At 34.9% G+C, this 21,027-nt stretch overlaps 1 protein-coding gene across 8 annotated transcripts in view; it reads right to left on the bottom strand.

The window, feature by feature from the left end:
* ZNF236 (zinc finger protein 236) overlaps positions 1 to 21,027 on the bottom strand; it is a 93,036-nt gene that overhangs the window by 33,124 nt on the left and 38,885 nt on the right. For all 8 annotated transcript variants that reach the window (XR_005826768.1, XM_040586143.1, XM_040586142.1 and 5 more), the window contains exons 11-22: positions 19,078 to 19,350; positions 16,763 to 16,966; positions 13,432 to 13,576; positions 10,221 to 10,481; positions 9,715 to 9,965; positions 8,902 to 9,003; positions 3,961 to 4,115; positions 2,713 to 2,819; positions 2,460 to 2,611; positions 2,135 to 2,344; positions 1,368 to 1,647; positions 821 to 924 (exon numbers count right to left, since the gene is read on the bottom strand). Coding sequence is in view for 7 of the 8 variants with exons in the window: in XM_040586143.1 (XP_040442077.1) it covers positions 821 to 924; positions 1,368 to 1,647; positions 2,135 to 2,344; positions 2,460 to 2,611; positions 2,713 to 2,819; positions 3,961 to 4,115; positions 8,902 to 9,003; positions 9,715 to 9,965; positions 10,221 to 10,481; positions 13,432 to 13,576; positions 16,763 to 16,966; positions 19,078 to 19,350 (2,244 nt within the window). In the remaining variant the exon portion in view is untranslated. The remainder of the gene's footprint in view (positions 1 to 820; positions 925 to 1,367; positions 1,648 to 2,134; positions 2,345 to 2,459; positions 2,612 to 2,712; positions 2,820 to 3,960; positions 4,116 to 8,901; positions 9,004 to 9,714; positions 9,966 to 10,220; positions 10,482 to 13,431; positions 13,577 to 16,762; positions 16,967 to 19,077; positions 19,351 to 21,027) is intronic.

A 21,027-nucleotide genomic window follows, 5' to 3' on the forward strand; every position in this document is an offset into this window, starting at 1 on the left:
TACTAAATTTACACAGGGATTTGGTGTAACACCTAGGAGTAGTATTTCTTACTAAACAGTAGAAAGTATAAATACACTAAATATAAGCCTTTTTTTTTGCATTTTTGAAAAAAGCTTATAATGCACCTCAGCAAAACTGTAGCCAGTTTTAGAAATTAATTAGTTTAGGGCTGGATTTATTACAGAAGGTCAATGGTAAGAAGAAAACTAGTATGAGAGATATATATATAAAGTTTTTTAATTTACACAGAATTGGTATTTAAAAATACTGCTATTAAAATCAGACCTCTTTCAGGGATACAAAGAAAATGACTATAAAAATCTAAATATTACAGAAATTAGGTTTATATTCAACTTGCGTGATTAAAATAGCTGAATGCTTGAATCTTCTGTACTCTTATTTTTCAATCAACTTCGCAGCACAAACTAATGTTTATCTTTTTTTTTTTTTTCTTTAACTTAATCTTATAAAATCCTCCAACTCCACCTGTCTCATTCAGGAAAATCATTCTAGCCTTGAAATGCTACAGCAGGTTTGAAATTAAAATATTATAGATATAGACATAGTTTTTCCCATGAGCTACGACTATGACTTTAGGCTTTATAAGCCTAAATACAGAAGGCTGTAATGATATGGTTTATTCAAAATATGGTGATGTGATTCATCTGATGATGCTGTAAGTACCAAATTTCACCTAGCACTTTCATTCACAACGCCATTCTTCAGATCATAATGAAACATACCATTCCTTGCAAAACCTTTAGTTAAAACAGTCAGTTTGAACTTAGTTTGAACTAAGACATTCAAAATCTTACTGACCTGTGTGCGTTTTAACATGGCAATCCAGAGTGGATTTTACAGTGAAACTCTTTCCACATTCTTCACACTTATACGGCTTCTCTCCAGTATGGATACGAACATGCCTAATAATTCCAGAATACATGTATATGTGAATTTCTACTTTTATGTCAGTATGTAGAAATATTTATTTTGTATCTTACTAATTTTAGAATAATTGAGTACTTGTATTAAATTAAGCAGAACTAGTAAACAAGACAATTTAAGCATTTGCCTTTTTTTCAAACTGGTTTTTATATGCAAGTCCTACAGGAAGAAAAATATAATTTATTCTAAAACTTCATAATAATAAATATAATACCACAGGGAAAGAAATATGAAAAGGCTGGTTTAGTCACATTCAGGATATCTAACTTTTTGACACATTTTTAAACTGTTCTGAAAAATAAAAAATGTATGTAAATATGAGTCAAACTTTAGCTTAGACATAAAAAAATTATACGAAACTCTTACTGCTAAGTTTCTGGTGAACAATTTAGAAAATTGCAAAATTTTCCACATTCCTTACCTGACTAAATCACTGGGTTTTTTAAAGCTTTTGGGGCAATAACTACAACAGTTGGCATATTTGGGCTCCGCTTCCAGTTCTGCTTGCTTATCTTTGATCTCGCTAATTCTGTCTTTCTCTGCAGCAGACTGGACAAGAACTTTTTCTGAGACAGTGGCACTTTCTCGAGGCCTAATCTTTGCCAGTTCTGCTGTTTCTTCTTCTGTAAAAGTTATGACACCAGGACGAGATTTCCTGGAAGTTCTTTCAGAGTTTTCATCATCATCTTCAACACATGCAACTATTAAAAAAAAACACCAAAAACTATTACATATGTCTGTTTATTTTAATCTGTCAGCTGAAATCACAAAAATAGAAGGGTTTATTATTAAACCCATGGCCACTACCTCACATGCTTGGATTTAAATCTCTTTCAGAGGTCTAACTACTCATGTCTGCAATCCTTTTAAATAAAGCTGAATTTATAATTATTATTTTTACAATCATTAAATACAGATAAAAGTAATTTAGGACAAAAGATGTTCTATTTTAGTGACACACTAACTATGTAACATACAATACCTTTAATATACTGGACAGGCTCCTGAAAAACTGATTTCTTTAAACAATTTAGACAACAGAGCAATTTCAGCAGCTCTGGACATCAGACATCATGCATGCTGGAAGGCTAATTTATAACATTACTCTTACAGCATTCATGTAATCCACTGAAACATCTGTACTTGCTATGTTGTAATGACCAGAAGAGTAAAAACGAAATAATTTACCTCCCCCTCCTGTTTCAGTAGCTGCTGCTACAGCTGAGACTGCCTGATGTTTTTTCATATGTTTTTTGCAGTGAACAGTTGTTCGAAAGCTTTCATCACAGAATGGGCACTTGTAAGGCTTCATGCTCATGTGAGTTGCCATGTGCCTGGTAAGGCTGCCATTAGTTGTGAAGGAGGTATTGCAAATGCTACAGCTGAATGCTTTAACTCCTTAAAGTAACAGAAACAAATAAGTAGCATGCCATTTGTTTAAATTGACTTACACAAGACATTTATGAAACCCAAGCACGAGTTAAGCTAATATTGAACGGGTATACTCTATTACCTGTATGAGTCTTCTCATGTGACTTAAGAACTCCTGAGGAAACAAAGCCACGGCCACAGAGTTGGCATTTATAAGGTTTCTCACCAGTATGTGATCGTATGTGCTGTTTCAAATGGCTGGATTTCTTAAAACCCTTGTTGCAATATTCACATCTATTAGAAGAAAATGGTTTTCATTAGTTGCATATAATTACTAGCTGTTAGCCGTAAAAGATTCAGGAAGTTCTGTGACAGAACCTAAAAGTATAACCAACCTATACGAACGCCTGCTTTGATCTTCATTATCCTCAAGAAAATGAGGCCGCTGGGTATGCAATTCAAGTTCTTCTTGTGATGACTGATCTTGTATCAAGCGAGTAGTCTAGAAATCAAAGTCTCAAGTAAATTTCAATAACACAATACTGAAATAGTCACACAAATAGGCAAGAAAAAGATTACAGCATTTATAGACAACACAAGTAATCAATTTTATCATTTCATATATTTTTGACCAGAAATTAAGAGTGCAATTGATACCTCACTCTTTCATAGTGAGAAAGAAAGCAGCAGTGTGCACCTGCTGAATCAGAATAAGCAGACAACGTGCTGCACTTCCACTTCCCTGTGAATCTAGACAAAAACATGTGAGTCTTGTATATTTTGTTGGTGTTTGAAGGGTTAAACTTAATACTAAAGCAGCCATTTTAAACAGTATGGGCCCCACACTGAGTAGCAAGATGCAATGTTGCAGACAGACTTCACTACTTCTTGAACAGCTTTTTCCTCTAACCAAAAACAACCACAGAAAAATCCTTGAGAATGACAACATGTTTTAAGATTTGAAGAGAAGAAAACTCCAAAGCCTGTATGCTGAAATCACTCAAACTCTTCCAGACCCTAAAACCTACCTCAGTTCTCTGACCGACACTGGCCCTTTGCAAACAAGCATGAAGGGACAATAATGATGCAGGTCATCATGGTAAACACATTACTACAGATAAGTCTCCATTCTAGGTACTGCTACCATCATAAGAAGTTATATTTAAACTTTATTTTTAGCAATTAAACTCTTTTACAAATTTAACCAGATGAGAACCACAAAACCACATCATACATTACAATATGCAAGCTCCATGAATCATCGCTACACGTTTGTGATGTTATTTTTACTGCTTAATTATATCTATATCCATAGAAATTAAAGACTTAGGACAGAATACAGTGCAATAATGTAGAAGTGTTTTATAACATTAGGTCCTTTCCTTTGTTTTAGACTTAATCCAACTGTATAGCATTAGATCCTTTTTCAAGCATCAAAAAGTACAACTTTTTTTTAGAAACATGTGGCCAGGTCACTTATCCTCCACTCACCCTTTTATTTTCCAGTTGTTAAACACAAGCAATCTAGAAAGAAATCATGAACCTTTTCCGACTGCTCAATTTATCTAATCATCAACGAAATAGTTCAAAGAAACTCATCACTGAACACAGAACAATGAATTTTGCCTTCTGGCAGTACTTACTACATTAATAGTGTCTGTATTTGGAACCTGAAGAATTGCGGATGGTGGATGGTAACTGGTTGAAAGAGCCTGAGATTCAAGTGTGCTTGAATCCTGCAGTTGTTGTACAGCTGGAAATTGAGTCTGTTGATTGTAGCTGTCATTCACAGTAAAACCTGCCAGAAATTAAACAGTCACAAACCTAGAAAATACATGGAATTGGACTCTGAATAACACCACACCATTTTTGAAGACTACCTTTGAAAGAGATTAAGCGGTATTACCATACAACAATACTCATTTTATACTCTTCACTGTTGAGTGTCAAAATACACAAATGTTTCTGGCATCTATGTAATATGCGTAATAGGGTTACTTACCATGAGCTGGAATTCTATTGGAAAATCTCCTCCACAGAAAAACACTGCTTGAAGTTTCTTCAAAGTGCCAAAATTACCTTAGAGCCATTGAAATTTTGAATTTCTTGTACGTAAGCATGCATGTGTCAAACAGGTTGACCCATCTCCCTTTATCCACGTTGGTACCACGCTCCCTTAACTACACTGGAAGCCGATCACAAGGATGCAAAGCTCAGTGGGGAGGATGGCGGGTGAGTGGAGGAGATGACCCAATAGGAGAACTCCAGTTTCTGATAAAGTAACCCCATTTTCTCCTACTTTGGATCTCCTCCACATATTCCCACTCTTTAGATAATAGTAAAGTAGAGCCTCTCAAAGGCAAACTGCAAAGTAAAAAATAAACATTTTTATTCACATTTCCAGTATAAAGACCTAGATTTTTTTTTTCAGTTTTGTTCTTCTGAAATATCAGATCTTAATCACCTCCTTTTCTAAATGAATGAATGAAATGACAGTATCAATGATTCAGAGCCAGGGAAGTACAGCTCAGATTGCAGGGGTTTTCAATGCTATCAGAGATGCCCCTTTATCAACCCCTCTAAGCCTTCTAATATATAAAAAAAATAATCAATGTTATGTGGAAAAAAAATGAAACCACAAGTACCAGTAATTAAATTAAGGGCAGCAATTTTACTATTTCTGTGCAGTTTGCCTTTAGTGGACAAAAAGGGTGAAGATTATGAAAACAGGGTAGAAACAAACCCATATCAGATGATCACAGCATCAAAGGCCAAAAAGCAATGCTTAAAGAATGTTCAGAATTACAGTGTATCAAAACCTGGGATATGTTAAGTTTAAGCAGAAATTTTCCCAAAAGACACTTTTCACAGCAGAAGAATACTGTTATCAATATAAGAAAAAAACCTATTTGTATGCTATTGCTTACACCATAGAGCAAAAACTAATACATGTAAACAAATTTTGAAAGCATTGTCAGATTGTAACTTCTCACCAAACCTAATGCTGCAATTTCTATATTATTCTCTCTCCTAGAACTACCAAGATTAAAAGAAAAAAAAATTCAATAAGCTGAACCTTGCACCTCAATAACTCTTTTATTGAAATGACAAAATAAAAAAAAAAAGTAGCCTGAAGAACAGCAATGCAAAGCTCTATGGTGATAAGAGGGCTGCTAATTTCTATTTTCAAATTCATTTTAAAAGCACCTTTATGGAAAAACTGGTATTCCCACTACACTTGATGAGAACACACCAAAAACAAGCCTCAAGAAACTGAAGCAAAAGCAATGCCACTTCCATGCCCTACAAAAAAAAACAACAAAAAAAAACAACCAAAAAACCCCCAACAGAACTATGAAATGTACAAAGAAACAGCTATCTAAAAAAACCTGCAACTTTTTTTGAAACCTGTAAGTATTTTTTACTAGGTAAGAAAGATAAGAGAATTTACCATACCATGACACACTTCATAGTGTTTTAATAAAAGTAATTATTGACATCCTGAAAAATTTCCCAGGACCAAGCAACAAAACGCTCAGGAAGAAAAGTTCTGAATTTAGAGGTATTTGGGGACCAACTGAAGGAAGAAATACTACTCCTGAAAGTAGTTCTGGAATAGATACAAATCAATGCTGTACAAAAACATACATGATGTGTCCCCATTTTGCTCAATACCCTAGTATGAAGGACAATTTCCACTCAAAACTTTAAAAAGATTTAACAATTCTGAGCATGTTAAAGGCATTTGCTATCACCATACTATTTCTACAGAACAGCGTTAAAAACAAAAACAAACCAAGCACCAAACCCCAGATGTTCAGTCTGAGAGACAAATAAATTTCAGAACCTTTTTTTCTGCTCTCGTTGTCATCATTAGAAATTGTTTCCCAGAAGCTTTTGCTTAATCTTCAAAGAAAAGAGTATCCTAAATTCTGTACAATAAGGGGAGCCTCATACTACAAAGTCCTCTAAACTTGGATTTTGTGTTATTGTAGTACAAGTTTTTTCTTGGCTTTATGACACCACCCAACCTATTCTCTTCTACATTAACAAAACATACTGAAAAAACAGAATATGCTAGAAGTCAGTTTACTAGTGGAAAGATATATGTCTTGCATATGAGAATGAGAAAACAACAGTCGGATAGTTCATAGCAAATAAAGTATTTTAGTTGAGGCACAACTTGAATTCTTTACTGATCATCTGAATTCTAACATTACAAACATATCTACATGCACATGTGCATCTCAGTGCAGGTCAGTGACTAACAATTAAACGCTCTGCAGATTTGCTTGCTAGGTAACTTTTGGACTAGCTGAACAGTATTGACTAGAATCAATGCGTAAATAGTTACTGAAAGAATCAGAATTCCAAGTCCTAAGATTGCTCATCAACTACTCAGGAAAACAAAACAGCAGTCTGGTGGCAAGTGTGTATTTGTATGGACTACAGAATAACAGTATTTGAACTTCTGTAGTTTTTCAAATCATTCTCCTATCACCACTAATTGAGTTATTAACATTCAACCATGCTTACAGGGAGACTTAAAGGAAGAAAAGGTGATAATCTATATGAAAACACATTTGGTGACAGAAGATATTCAATAATCCAAAGACGTTTTCTCATAAAGATCCATCTGGCTGTTCTGACCTCACTAAGAAGTCTTCAAATGAAGATGCCTGAATATGTAAACTACAAAGAACACAAGTGCTTTTTCTCAGTCTTCAAAACTAGCTCAAATAAATAACAGATCATGATACACCCTCATAAGATCTGCACTTCTTTACAAGCCTGAACGTATTAAGAAGAAAATCTATCTGAAACCAGAAGTTCTGTAGAAGCATTACAAAGAAAGAATAAACAAAGTACTGACAGGTCTGTGCAGACCTAGAGATCAGCCTCATCTGTCTGGAATGCAAAGATTTTCTTTTTTCTTTAAAAAAAGGAAAAAAAATCAAAAACCCACCAAAGATTTTTTAAAACTCCTACATCGTTTTATTAATAAACACTGAGCCAAAATATTTTAACAAGAATACAGCTTACAGATATCAAAGATAAAAAAAGACATGTTTTAAGCTTGAATATTCTGCCTAGCTGATAGGAAAAAGAAATTAGGAGCATGAAGCACAGATGCAGACATAGGGAGAGGGTCGACCAATTTAACGCATGCATCCGCGCAAATGCTTACCTACCTGAAATTCAAAAATTTTGAAGGGCTCCAGGATCTTCAAGGAAACTTCAAAGAGTTGGGAATCTGTGGATGAGATTCCAAGTAGAATAGGAGAGATCTTATACAAATGAGACTTAAAAAAAGCCCAAAAAAACCACACCACAAACGTTCCGATTCTCTGTACCAGTTTTATAAATGTACCGATGATCAGCCTAGGTTTCTGATGATGGAAGAATTGCTTCGTGAGATCTAGAAGAGTCTCCCCCTTCCTCAAGAAATCACTTAGTAGTCAATATTTATTTAATGGAGAAGATACAGTTACAAAGAAACTGAAGTCTAAATGAGATAACAAAACAAGGTTTATGTATTGGATTTTCAAATTCAAAGGAGCTGTAAAAATTCAAACAAAAACCACCGACACTCTTGAAAGTAACACAGAGTGAAAGGCTGCACTTTTTCTCTCTAGTTTATTTTCATTCATTTGGAAACAGGTAACCAATGAAAATAATCCATAGGGTTTTAACAGAACCTGGTTCAGTCTTGTTTAATAAAGGTGGAGACTGTAAATTTCTTTTCAGTTACACACAAAGCAGCACAACCTACAGAATTAAAACCTGCAACAAATTATACTACTTCTTCATAGTGTCATGCAACTTAGCACAGTCAATCACACTTTTACTGGTGCTATATAATTAAACAGGGAATGAAATGAAGAACAGAGAAGTTTAAGCAGATGGAAATACCAATTACTGGTTACAAGTTATATAAATATTAAGTTATTTCCTGGAGTCTGAAACAAGGAGGAAGACATCAACTCGTCAGCCAGTGAGGTATCCTTCCCAACCAATGAAAACCCCTTGAACATACCCACCTTCCCTGCCCACCCCAAAAAACCCCACCAAACCAAAACCAAACTAGCTGTTTCATATCAAGCAACGACTCAAGAAATTCAGCTGTGAAAAGCAAATGAACACAGTCATTACTTCATTCTCTGCAGGCTACATAAGCCTCACACATATTACTCAGTATTTAGAGGGAGGAAGGGTTCCAAATGTTTACAATTTCTTGATTTGTTACTTACATAGCTTTATAAAAAACAAAAGGGGGCAAATTGTGTAAACTGTCTACTGCAACAGCGATTTCAAACACAAACAAGGAAAGAAATATGAAATGCCTGACCATAAACCCCATAATGACTACACATCAGCTCATAAAAGCAAAATCTGTTCATATTTAAGTACTCAAAATATTCTACCAAATAAGAGTTTCAAAACAGTAATTTAAGAAAAAGTTTTTGCAAGTTCTCTACATTGTAGTTACTTTGACTGTGGATGCTCACTTCTGAAATGCTTTATGATAACTATGCTGTAAAGCCAGATTTATAAAAATCACTTTAAAAACCTTTATTACTAACCTTGTGACAAGCCCTGTTGATCAAATGACTGCTGTGTTATAGCTGCTTGTTCAAATTGAGTGATGTTTTCCTGTAAAGCATGCTGGGATGTCACAAACCTATCTGAAAAGGGGAAAGAAAGAGGAGGAAGAAAAGGAACAAACAAGAAAAGGAAAAAATATCAAGAAAAGATGATGTAATTAACTGGATAATTCAGTTGTTCCCAAAACCCCATATTTTACAGTCATCTAAATTTTTACTGCTCTAAAAATAAATAAAAAACTATTAGCTGAATAGGTATTTAAATTGCTATTTTTATGTAGGCTATACTCCTCTGTGTATTTATACTCCTCTGTAATACTTGCTAACTCATTACACTATGAAAAAGAGCAAATAAGCAAAACTAAAATACTCTGTTCCACTATTACTGATAGACTAAGTACATGAAATATGTTGCATCCTCCCACCTCAAAACACAGGTATTACTTCTTAAGTAGACTACATAGCCGTGCTTTTTATTAGTAACAGAGGTGCTGTGGTAAAGTTTTGTGCACATAGTATTATTTTTCTGTGTATTTGCTTAGTAGATTTTATCGATACAACTAAATGGCACAAACCTTAATCAATCTTTTTAGATTTTTAACAGTAAACTAAACACCAATGAATGAAAAAAAAAGTACAATACACAATTAGTTAGCTTTTACTCCATGTGTTTTTCTAGTTGTTTACTTGCATTATCTTGAAACTCAAATCATTGACATGTGTAAAGAAGAAGTTATTTGAGAGCCTGTAAACTTATCTCATTATAACCCTTACCATACTTCAAACACTCACCCTCATCTTGCTCTAAAGGCTGATCAGCCAATTGTTGTTCTAGTGCTGTTTCTTCTGTGCCTACTACTGGCTGCTGGTCTAACTCTAAAATAGCCTGCTGATCTGTTGCAACAGCTTCTGACTGCTGTAGCTCATCACTTTCAATCTCCACTTGCATCTGTGTAGAAACATGAATGCTCTGCTGATCTACTGTAGAATCATCTATTGAAGCAGACTGCTGATGCTGCTGAAGTTGCTGTGCAAGTTCGTATCTGCAATGGAAGGTAAGAAGGCCTTTTTATGGCTTCTGTTAGACAATTATACTAACCATTTGCATAAACAATTTTTCACTTTACTATACATCATAACTTACTGCACGCTTTCAGAGCAACCTAAGTGTTTGCTACCTATAAACATCCTTATTCAATTATGAGCATTTGCTACACAGCAAAGCTGCCTTTCCAAGTATCTTTAAGAAAGGGTTACTGAAATACATTGAAGGATTCATGTAAAAATTGTAAACATACCTATGAGTCTTCATGTGTTTTTTACAGTTTAGTGATGTTTTGAATGTTTTCTGACAATACGGACACATATATGGTCGAAGGTCATTATGGATCCCCATATGTCGCCTTAGGCTACCACCAGTAGTAAAGGCCCCGTTGCATATAAGACACTTAAAAGCTTTCAATCCAGTGTGTGTTCTAATATGTGCCTTCAGAACTCCAGCTGACACAAAACCTCTTCCACACTGTGAGCACTTAAATGGCTTTTCACCAGTATGTGACCTTTTTAAGAGAAAGCAGAAGGTAAAGTAGATTTAACAGCGTGATTTACGAAGTTATTAAATGACTATATTTTAAAATTAGCAAAATAAACCAAACTAAGGTGACTGCTATATGGAAGGAAATGGCCTCAGTTAAGAATACCCAAAATTTAAAGCTTTAAATAATCTGCATGTGATCGCTGGCAGGGCTAGAAGCAATATAGTCTTGACAGTCTTAGTTATGTTCTACAGTCCAATCTCCTTTAATGATCATATTTCCTCAATTAAAACATCTGGGTTGAATTTTTCCATGCCAGATAACATACCAGTTCTTCAGACTACTGTAGTATCATTCACATGTATTTTCCTCAATTCAGCTAAAACAATGTCCAGAAAAGTTTAGAGAAAAATATATGGTCCTCCTCATAGAATATCCTACTGCTACTACATTTAATAATGAAACTTTCAGGAAGAGAACTGTGTCCATTCTGAATACTCCCTAAACGAGGCACAGTACAACTAGTCTTGCAGACTGCTATATGAAAACAATATTCAAGTGGGGAAACTCTCTCACCCATACTATCAATGTGTCCCATTCACTATATCTTTCCTTTCAGAGGTGCTGGAGGACATCCCCTTTATGACTACATCGAGATATAAAACAGACAGAAGGTCAGGTTAGGAAATGGAGTGCAACAAAAATTTTAAGGGCTACGACTGTAGCATCCCAGGACTGAGAACCAAGAGGAAGGCCATGTAAATGCTAGGAAACAGAAGATAAAGGAAGCAGGATTTAATATAATTGAGAAAAGTTAGGGATGTCTTAGGATTTACAGTAGCCTTGACCACCACATCAGACGCCATATTAAAGAAGTATGACATAACATGATGACTGTTTTGCTACCAATATATGTCTATGGAAGTCAGTGGTAGGGTACACCAACCCTTTCTTGGTGTGCCTGTGGGAGAATCTGACACATTATCCAGTCATAGCTCTATTGAATATACCTGTAATACAAATTTCCCTCTGTTTCAGAGCTTGTTTTTCACAAGCTTTCTAAGCAGTGATCAGCACCATTCCGTGAAGACAGACTGACCACACAAGTGTCAAGTTTAGTAGTTTAGGTATAGCAATGCCAACTTACGAAGAACAAACATGGAAAAAGAAAAGTTTCTAATTCCTCCACAAAACCCCTAATAAAGCCAAGCTAACCCTCACTCAGTACTCAACGTACACGAATACCACCTGCAAACATCAATCAGAAAGAAGCACAGTGGCAAGCGGTTGGTACTTTGCATTTTCAGTATGGCAGAAGAAAAAGAAAGATGCACATAATAAGAGGCTTTTAAAGCTAGTTTATACTGAGGCTAGAGTAAATGTATACCCAACAGCAGACTGAATTCAAGCACAGGCATTTGAAGAACAGAACTTTCAAACTCAAAACATATTCTGACCAAAATAATAATAAAAAAAATAATAATTTTGAGTATTCAGTGCATGTAAACCAATTGTTTAAGTCACAAGCTGTTCATGTTCTGTGTGATTAGAACACTTTTAATTATCAAAGAATCTTGACGGAACTTGAAAAAAGAAAAATTAACTAGGTAAATCAGTCAACTACATTTCTCTAACACAAAGAAAAAATTAAAAACTATGAATATAAATAAAACTGTAAACTACATAAATGCTTCAGTAAAATATGCATAAATTTAGCTTATCGTTAGGCTAAATAAGGCCCTCTTTAGGCAGACAATGTCCTCATTAGTGGCAACTAACATTTTAATGGTAACTAGCCATTGACCGCTACTGAAACTGAGACGTGTGAAAAAATTAAAGTCAAACTATTTCAATGAAGGACGTTGAAGGTGGTAACGATGCAAACCAGCAACACTTACTATTTAAAATTAGTTTGATTTAAATTAGTCCAGCTTGATCATGTCTACAAAAGACATTGAGAAATCTTGACAGGATATTACAAAAGGAAAAGATAAGACATTGCAAGGCTACCCCCATCCTGTTAAGACAGCATATAGAAACCAAGAACTGTTTCAAGCCAGCCTGAGAACCTACTACTACAGAACTTGTAAGGAGAACATGAGGAACTCATCATGATTTCAATTAGAGAAAGTGAGAAAGCAGTACAGAGCTTACATTGCAGAAACAAGCATACTGCCACCTGCTTGTATGGAATCTTTCCTTAGATCCTAGTAATCATCTTCAGGTTTTGGGGTTTTTTTCGTATTTTCTCCTCCACTTATCCATACTTTATAAATCAGTGAGCAATATTTGGTAACTAAACATCAAAGCTTACTGCCTATAAAAGTGCAACCCAACCTAACTTTGAAGCTACTCTTTCATTTGAAAACAAGTTTGGATTAGTTACCTCCGACTGGTTCCCCTCCAACCTAAATTCTTCTGTGACTCCATGACCTCGTGGTTGTAAGAAACACCCACTATATAGAACCTGAACTGAACTTCAAGCAACAAAATGATCCTCCCAAGAAGATTTACTCAACATTTACTCCCAAGAACTCCTTACTCAATCAGAGTAACTCCAAATTCTTTTAAGTTTAGTAAACGGAAAACAGCACACAGAATAAAAAGCTAATTTCCTTCTTCAAAAATAGGAGTTACACACAAAGCAGATAACCTGGAATATGCAATTACAAAATTTAAACAAGAATGCACATGCAATGCTTGCTATTATTTATATATAGTTTAGGAAAAAAAGAGTCTGAATGTTAATATTGCTAAACTACACACTAAATACAAGCACTTACACTACTAGGACTGCACATAGGTATGAGTTAGTCCAAAGCCTCCTCCAACTTAACCAGAAAAATCAGTTATCACCAGTTCACTACTTAAGAAATAGTAAAATATCAAGTCTTTTCACTGAATACTATATAAATCTCATGATTTTCCATAAATTTGTTATTACATACATTTCCTTTCTTTTTATTTATTTTACCTGATGTGTTGTTTAAGATGACAAGATTTTTTATAGGCTCGATGGCAATAAAAACATTTGTATGGTCTGTCTGCATCATTCACAAAATTATTGTTAAAATAATTTTGGAAGAACTGGCTATTCCTTGGGATTGGCTGGATAAGACCTGCACACATAAACACACACACACAAAAAGGAAAAATTAGTTCGTAAAGTTATTCCAAAGTTGCAGTAGTCTGAAGAGCTACTATTTGGAAAAAAAGTGACCAAACTTTTAGTATATGAGAATATAAAGAAAATGTGCATGTTGACAGCACTTATTTAAAACTATGCATGCATCTGTTTAGCATTATATATATATTATATTGCACATTCTATCCATTTTAGTGATAGCTCTTCTTTTATCCATAGGTCCACCCCACCACATTAAGACTCATTTATGTCCTAAATAAGCATTAACTTTAAAAAAATACTCTAATCAAATAATATTTTTCTCTCCCAATTGCTACCTTAACCAAATGACATCTAATCAATGTACCCCAGATATATATTATAACTCAACAAATATTTAAAACTCAGTTTGTGAAAAGTACAAAACATGATGATATGCACGTGCCTTTACTTAAAGACATGCATTTGCCTTTGACTGGCTAATCGGTCTTGCTAATTCTCTGCATACCTTCAAAAATTTGTAGGGAAAACCACACCAAAAGCCCAAACCAACTTATTTAAACAAATGCTCTTTATACACTGGCCCCTGAAGTCAGTCAAGTGTCATTTTGGAAAACTTGGTTAAAAGTTCCTGCTACTAAAGGTCCAACCGCTAATGCAGGAGTACGCTGTCTCAGAAGCGGCCAACAGAATGGTATCATCCCAAACACTGTGACAGAATGGGAACAGCAGCAGAGTTCTCAAGTAAACAAACTCATCCTCATTCACACATCTGTGAAGTCAAAAGCACTCATCACAATACTAGTAACATAAGGCTGAGGGAGTGATGAAAAGTTTCAACAAATATGCAGAAGATCCCTTCGTGGTCCTAAATGTTCACACAGAAGCCTTGTACGCCATCTTTTCCTTCTTCAGACTGCTTCATCTAGCTGATACGTTTCATATTCAGAAAGGAAAGCCCAAAGGGTCTCTGCTGACTTCCAAATGTAATTGAAAAGAGCAAAAGACAAGGAGAGGGAATTCTCTCAATTTTGAGAGCAGATGGCAACAATGAAAAAAGAACAAGTTTCTTGTGTCAGACTTGAAAAAGTGTATGTATATACATGCATGTTATATACATATATTTATAAATCCATATATGCCAAAACTTCCTTCATCTTCCCAACTCGCTCAGTTGGTCTAGGAAAAACATTTTTTTCTTCAAAAAAAACCCAAACCAAAAACCACAATGCAACCAAAAACCCCAAAATCCCAAACCACACCAAACACCCCACCAAAATGAAACCTACAACCCTACTTTCTCAATTCCTTCTCTCATTCATCTGCGATTGTAATTAGTAGTCGTGTACAGATGACAAGTCTTCCAATTACAAGAGAAGGAATTTCGTATGACAAGTATTTGCTCCCAATTATTTTTGATCAAACAAAAACATAGTAATTCAGTTAATTAATGAATGACAGATGAGTAACTTGTGAGCATATCCCAGGTTACAATGGTTCTGGTCTGCAGAAGCACTACAGAAATTCCTAACAACATACTTAAGAGAACAGAATCAACAGAAATTCCTAATAAAACACTTCCAAACTATTTACTCAACCTGTTCAACTCTGATAAATCAAACATTTCTCCAGACTGTTAGAACAGTTAAAAGTGGCTCTACACTGGATACAGTTCTGAGTGGAAACATTCTAGAAAAACAGTATTTTCTCCCATTGGTTCCATCTTTGTAACCACAGCACACATGAAAAAAAGATAGAACAAACTTTTTTTGCATTTCCTAGTCAATAAATACTATCAACTAATGCAATAAAATGAAACAAACTATTACAGGTAAAGAACAGTTTGTAGACTTCTTAAATAGTCTTAGAATAATTCAGACTTTTTTAAAAAAGCAAAATGTATCTCAACTTGTTTTATCAAATGTGCCACTCAAAGATTTTACCACTATTACAGAGCAACAATACTAGTTTCTTGTCAACTCTAAAAGAAGTATTTTTTTTTTCTGGGAACCATGGACATATTGTCAGTGGGTTGAAAAAACATGACACCTTCTAGACAAATGGTGGAACTTCTCATTTTTGCATTGAACATCCAGTATCAGATGACTTCATGTGTTACCAGTACTTTTAGGAAACAACTTTTATAGTATTTCTTTTATGGTTTTTTTTTTTCCCAAAAAAACTGGAATTTCACTGCACAGATCTAAAGTGCTTTTTTCTTTACAAATGAAGAAATGGGACTGTACCTGTTCAGAGTTCACTTAAAGAAATACTGTGTGATCTGAATAGCTAAAGCTGTCAGCTAAGTTTTGTTGCTACTCTGAAAATTTGAATGTCTTACACCCAATACCAAAATAACACCTGCATACAGTACTTTTTGGAAGCAGTGAAAGCAAAAGGGTTTTTAAAGTATGATAAAGATTTTATCATTAGAAGCTAAAGATATTACCAATATAAGATTCTGCTATGCAAAGGTGACTCCACAACAGACAAGGCAGGGGGGTTAGCAGGCTGGTGAGTCAAACAGGGAAGAGTTAATGCCTTGCCCACTACATTGACCTCTACTGGACAACAATATATATTTTCTTGATTGAGCTATAACAAACTGACCTTCTTTGAAAAGGTGGTTTTATGTAATGCTGTAACCATTATTCTACAACGAATTAAAATAACTGTATGAATTCTCTATAGCATGTTCCAGAATTATTCTGCCCTTTTTGGAAATATTACCACTAATAATTACCACTAATTGAGTTGAGGTCACAATTATAAGAAATACACTAAAACTATACAACATACCAACACATTAATGTATGTAATTTTAACAAACAGGATTATCTTAAGAAGAATCTAGGTCATAAACTGTCTGTCATTTTTTCTATACCCACAGTCTAACAATATTTAAATTATACTCCTCTCCTAATGCAATGTGAAAATGCACACACTTTTTTCTGGTAAGGATTATGCAACTTCTCTGTAAATAAAAATATTCTTCTTACTAATTCTAGTGCAAGCAAACTATAAAGTATGGCACTTTTCTGAAGTCTGATTATTTCTGATGACTTATTTCAAAGTGCATCTTTCTGAGTAAACTCTGAACATGTTTGCCTAATTAAACTGTGACCTCTATTTTCTAGTGAAATCCAAACTTCAAGAGAGCTTGGATTTACTTGCTCTTTACCTAGATCAGTTATGAGTATGGGCTCTTGCAAAGGAATGTCTGGTACTGGAACAGTCGTCTTTCCTACTCGAACTTTTGCAGGTTTACGTTGATGTCGCAGCTTTCTTAGTTCGGTATGTTTAAAATGGGAAGCAATATGAGTTTTCCGGTGGCCTGATGTTCTAAACTTTTTGTCACAGTGAGGACAAGCAAAAGGCCTAACACCTGCAAAAGATTAAAAAAAAAAATTAGTTTGTGATTTTATTTCCACCACTCTATAAATGTAGCTTTGAAATACAGATTCTCTTTTCTGCATTTTCTCTGTTTTCTATCAGTGTTCACTATTAAATAGGTTTTCAAGAGATCCATAAAATCCCATCAAAAGTAAATACGAAATTGCTGAACTACTAACTGGCTGCAGCATTTATCACTTCAAGCAAGCTCGTTATCAGGAAACTGGATAATGCAAAATTTCAAAGGGTTCCAGAAGCTACCCTAAGAATTGCAGATAGTGGGTCAAGTGTCCTTCCAAAACAAACTGTTAAAAAATTGTGAGAAAAAAGAATGAGCAAACACACAGAAAAATTATATATAATAGGATAAAGAAGAGGAACAGTGATGTGACAAAGTTTAAAGAAATTCCAGGTTGGTGTCTGAAAACGTCAGCGCTGTTTGATGGCAGTCAAAAAAGCACGCCAACAGGAATTATTCAAGAAAGACATTTGCAATGCAAAATCTGGTAGAAAACCTCTCATTGGAATGGATACCGGAGATCTTGGTAAGTTAAAGGCAAACAGAGCTGGTGAACTTTCAGCTTTTGCTCAAGGGGAAATCTTGGATTTAGAAGGCTAGGAAACATGACTGGGTACCATCAAGAAAGCTCTATAAAAATTGTAGGTAGAAAAAACGCACAGGAAATAAGAATGAACCATGCTTCACAATACAGTAACTTAAACATCATATGAAACCACCAAGCAGAATCAACAGAAAGTACTTTACTCAACATGTAGCTCAACATTTGGATTCATTAGTTAGGTTGTTATAGTACCAAGTTCATATGGGTTCAGTATCAATTTGTTTGCTAAGTGCGGAGGTACAGCCTGCTTCATAAAGCCCTCAACCCAAAGATTACTGGAAGCTAGCTGTACACTGCTAAACAGCATTAATGCAGGCTTCCCCTTTTCCACACACGGCCATCACAGATGGCATATGGGGGCTAGATGAACCTCTAACCTGACCCAGTAAGCCTAACCTGCTAAAGAGAGGAAGAAAACGCATCAGACAGGAAAAACAGGTGTGCTGAACAATGGCTAAATACATGCTGGAGTTCCACGAACACTGGACTACCTATTTTTCAAGCCACCTAGTGCTTTTGCAACTTTGAACAAGTCTGACTTCTTTATAAATAAAGGTTGACTTTAAAGTAACAGCAAAAATACTGCTTTACAAGTTTGGAGAAAAGAAAGTTAAAAACTTTCTGCAGATGAATCCAACACTGATATTTCATGGATTAAAGTCATCTGACTATAAAACATATTGAACACCAAAACACACATAGCAGCTAATGAATGATACTTTTGCATAATGCAAATACAGAAACAGGAGTGAAATGAAAGAACAGCACATTTTTACAAGCTTATCTTGCTGAAAATTTACTTACCTGCAAAGAACAAAGAAAGAAAATAAAAGTGGAAAACAACCAGGTAGTCCACCAAGAGTAGAAAATTAATTTTTCTCTATACAGAGGATAGAAGTTCAGCCACAGAAAAACAGGTATTGAAGACATCACATATGACGTGAACAAGGACCATAAGAACAGAGGAGTTTTAGGATATGCAGTGTAAGATATTGAAAGCAGGTAAGTTGGTGAAAACACAAAGTACACGTTACTGCTGAAGATAAAATGGGAAGTAACGAAATAGTCCTGAGTGAAATTACCAAAAACTATGTGGAATGGGAGGGCAGCAAAGATGCAGAATAATTACAAAAGATAACTGGGGATAAGTAAAATCAGAACTCAAATTCTAAGAGCATGAGTCTTTAGAAAGCACAATTAAATACATTCACAATAGCGGTATTAAAAAGGAGCGACAGCTGACTCATCAGCAGAAAATTAAATGTCCATGTTTTTTCTAAGAGCCCCAAGTTTCAAAGCCATGAAATGCTAAAACAAAAATATAAAAGTTCATCATGTAAGACACTAAAAACAGTTCATTCTTTAATAGATGTCAATGACATGACAGACATCTCTACAATTTATGTGCTTCACATTGTCATTTTTCATTCAAGGTCTCATCCACATCCTAGAAAATACAACAGCAGTTTTGAGGCCTTACCTGTATGTAGACGAATGTGAACTTTTAAACTCCCTGAGGTGGAAAAGCATTTCATACAAAATTGGCACTTGAAAGCTTTAATGCCAGTATGTGTTTTTATGTGTGCTGTCAGAGTACTCTTAACAGCAAAGGCGCGGAAACACTGGGGACACTTGAATGGCTTCTCATGAGTATGAATGCGAATGTGACGCACTAGATCACTTGGTTTTTTAAATTCTTTAGAGCAATACGGACAAACATGCCACCTTATTCCATTTTCTTCACGTACAGAACCTAAAATAAAGAACATCAAAATGAGTATGTCACAAAAACATTTTGCAAAATAGATGCCATTACAACACATTTTTGTGAACAATTAACTTCTCTACCAGATACTGTCTACTTCACAAAAACAATGATGGGCTGGAATGACAAAAACGAAAACCCAAGAGAATCCTGTTGAAATTCAAACATTTTTATGCTACTGAAAATGAAGAAGATAAAAAAAAAACCCTTAAAAATGTCTGACTACAGAGAATAGAACAAATGCAATGTGCACACCACTTAGAAATACAGAATGTAGTTTTAATGCAATATAATATACCAGGTAACTTATAAATACCATTTCTAACACAAAATTACCCAACAATTAATATAACTCCTCAACCATAACCACACCAAACTATTTCAAGCACTAAAGAGTTATCTAACTGGAAGAGATATTTTATACGGCCCTCTCTTCTGCAAATTCAGACAAATTAGACTTTATAAATTTTTAAAGGAGTAAAAACTCTGTAAGAAGTCTGAAAGATTTACAATTTAAGGCCACTTTTTCACAAAAGTTGTTTTATGATCCAAGAACCCTAAGCTCTGTCCTAAAGCAACAGCATAGCTTTTCTCAACAAAAATGGCAAAAGAATCTTCTAAATCCTACTGGGTTTTTAATTCATATAAGTTGTTCAATCAGATATTTGCTCATTTACATCTGTTCATGTAGTGGGTTTCTTCTGTAAACCACATCAACAAAACTGAAGTTATTTTATCAAAAAATAAAGGCGGCTGTGTTTGACTGTACAGCAGTAAACTTTTATTTTTATTTGCAGAGTTAAAAATGTTGTTACTGTTACACACCAGGAACAAAATAGTTATTAGTACCAGAGGAAAGAATTAATGCTGATTTTTAGTAGAGTTATGCTGGACAAGATGAGTTTTCAACTTTAATCAATTTCTACACCCCTTGCAAAGGAAAAAGCAGTATCAATGTATCTATGAAGATACTACAGCCAGAGCTCAATGACTGCTTATTATAGCACTGTCTCCACCAAGCCAGCCATTAAAGTATGATGGCTATACTTGGAACAAACCACTTCTAACAACCTTCAAGCTTGAGCTACCTTAACACTAAAGTTGCATTTAAGCACACAGAGACAAAATCCAGGCTTGCATACGCACAATACAGTATGGAGGTGGAACGTTAACATGTATTTATGGTGACAATATCACATCAGTAGTGTGATTCCAAACAGAGGTGCCATGAAGTATCATCGACAATGCCAACCTTCATCCTTCCTTACACGGCCTAGATCAGTGAAGATCTGCATGAGGCAGCAGTACTGCACTTCTGCCTCTGCGAGGCCTCACTTCCAAAGACAAAGAGCAGTGCTTGCAAGAACTCTGCTCTGGGACACACTGTGAAAACTCAGTCCTTCTCAGAGAAGGATGATTGGAAAAAAAGCAAAAAAGATTCATGTTCTTTCTGTTTAGTCCTCTTCCAAAAACTCCACTGATCTAAACTCAGAAGATTTAACAGTGTAATTTCACTTAATGCCATTCCAACATGTTTTTGTATCAGTATAATGAAAGTTAAAAATACTACTAATCATAACTTATACACATGCTGTGTTTTAGACAAGAGTAAATTCAGTTCATAACTAATACACAATACATTTTGGATATCCCTTTGTAAAGCCA

Source organism: Falco naumanni, chromosome 3 (assembly GCF_017639655.2).
Source record: "Falco naumanni isolate bFalNau1 chromosome 3, bFalNau1.pat, whole genome shotgun sequence".
NCBI classification, from domain to species: Eukaryota; Metazoa; Chordata; class Aves; order Falconiformes; family Falconidae; genus Falco; species Falco naumanni.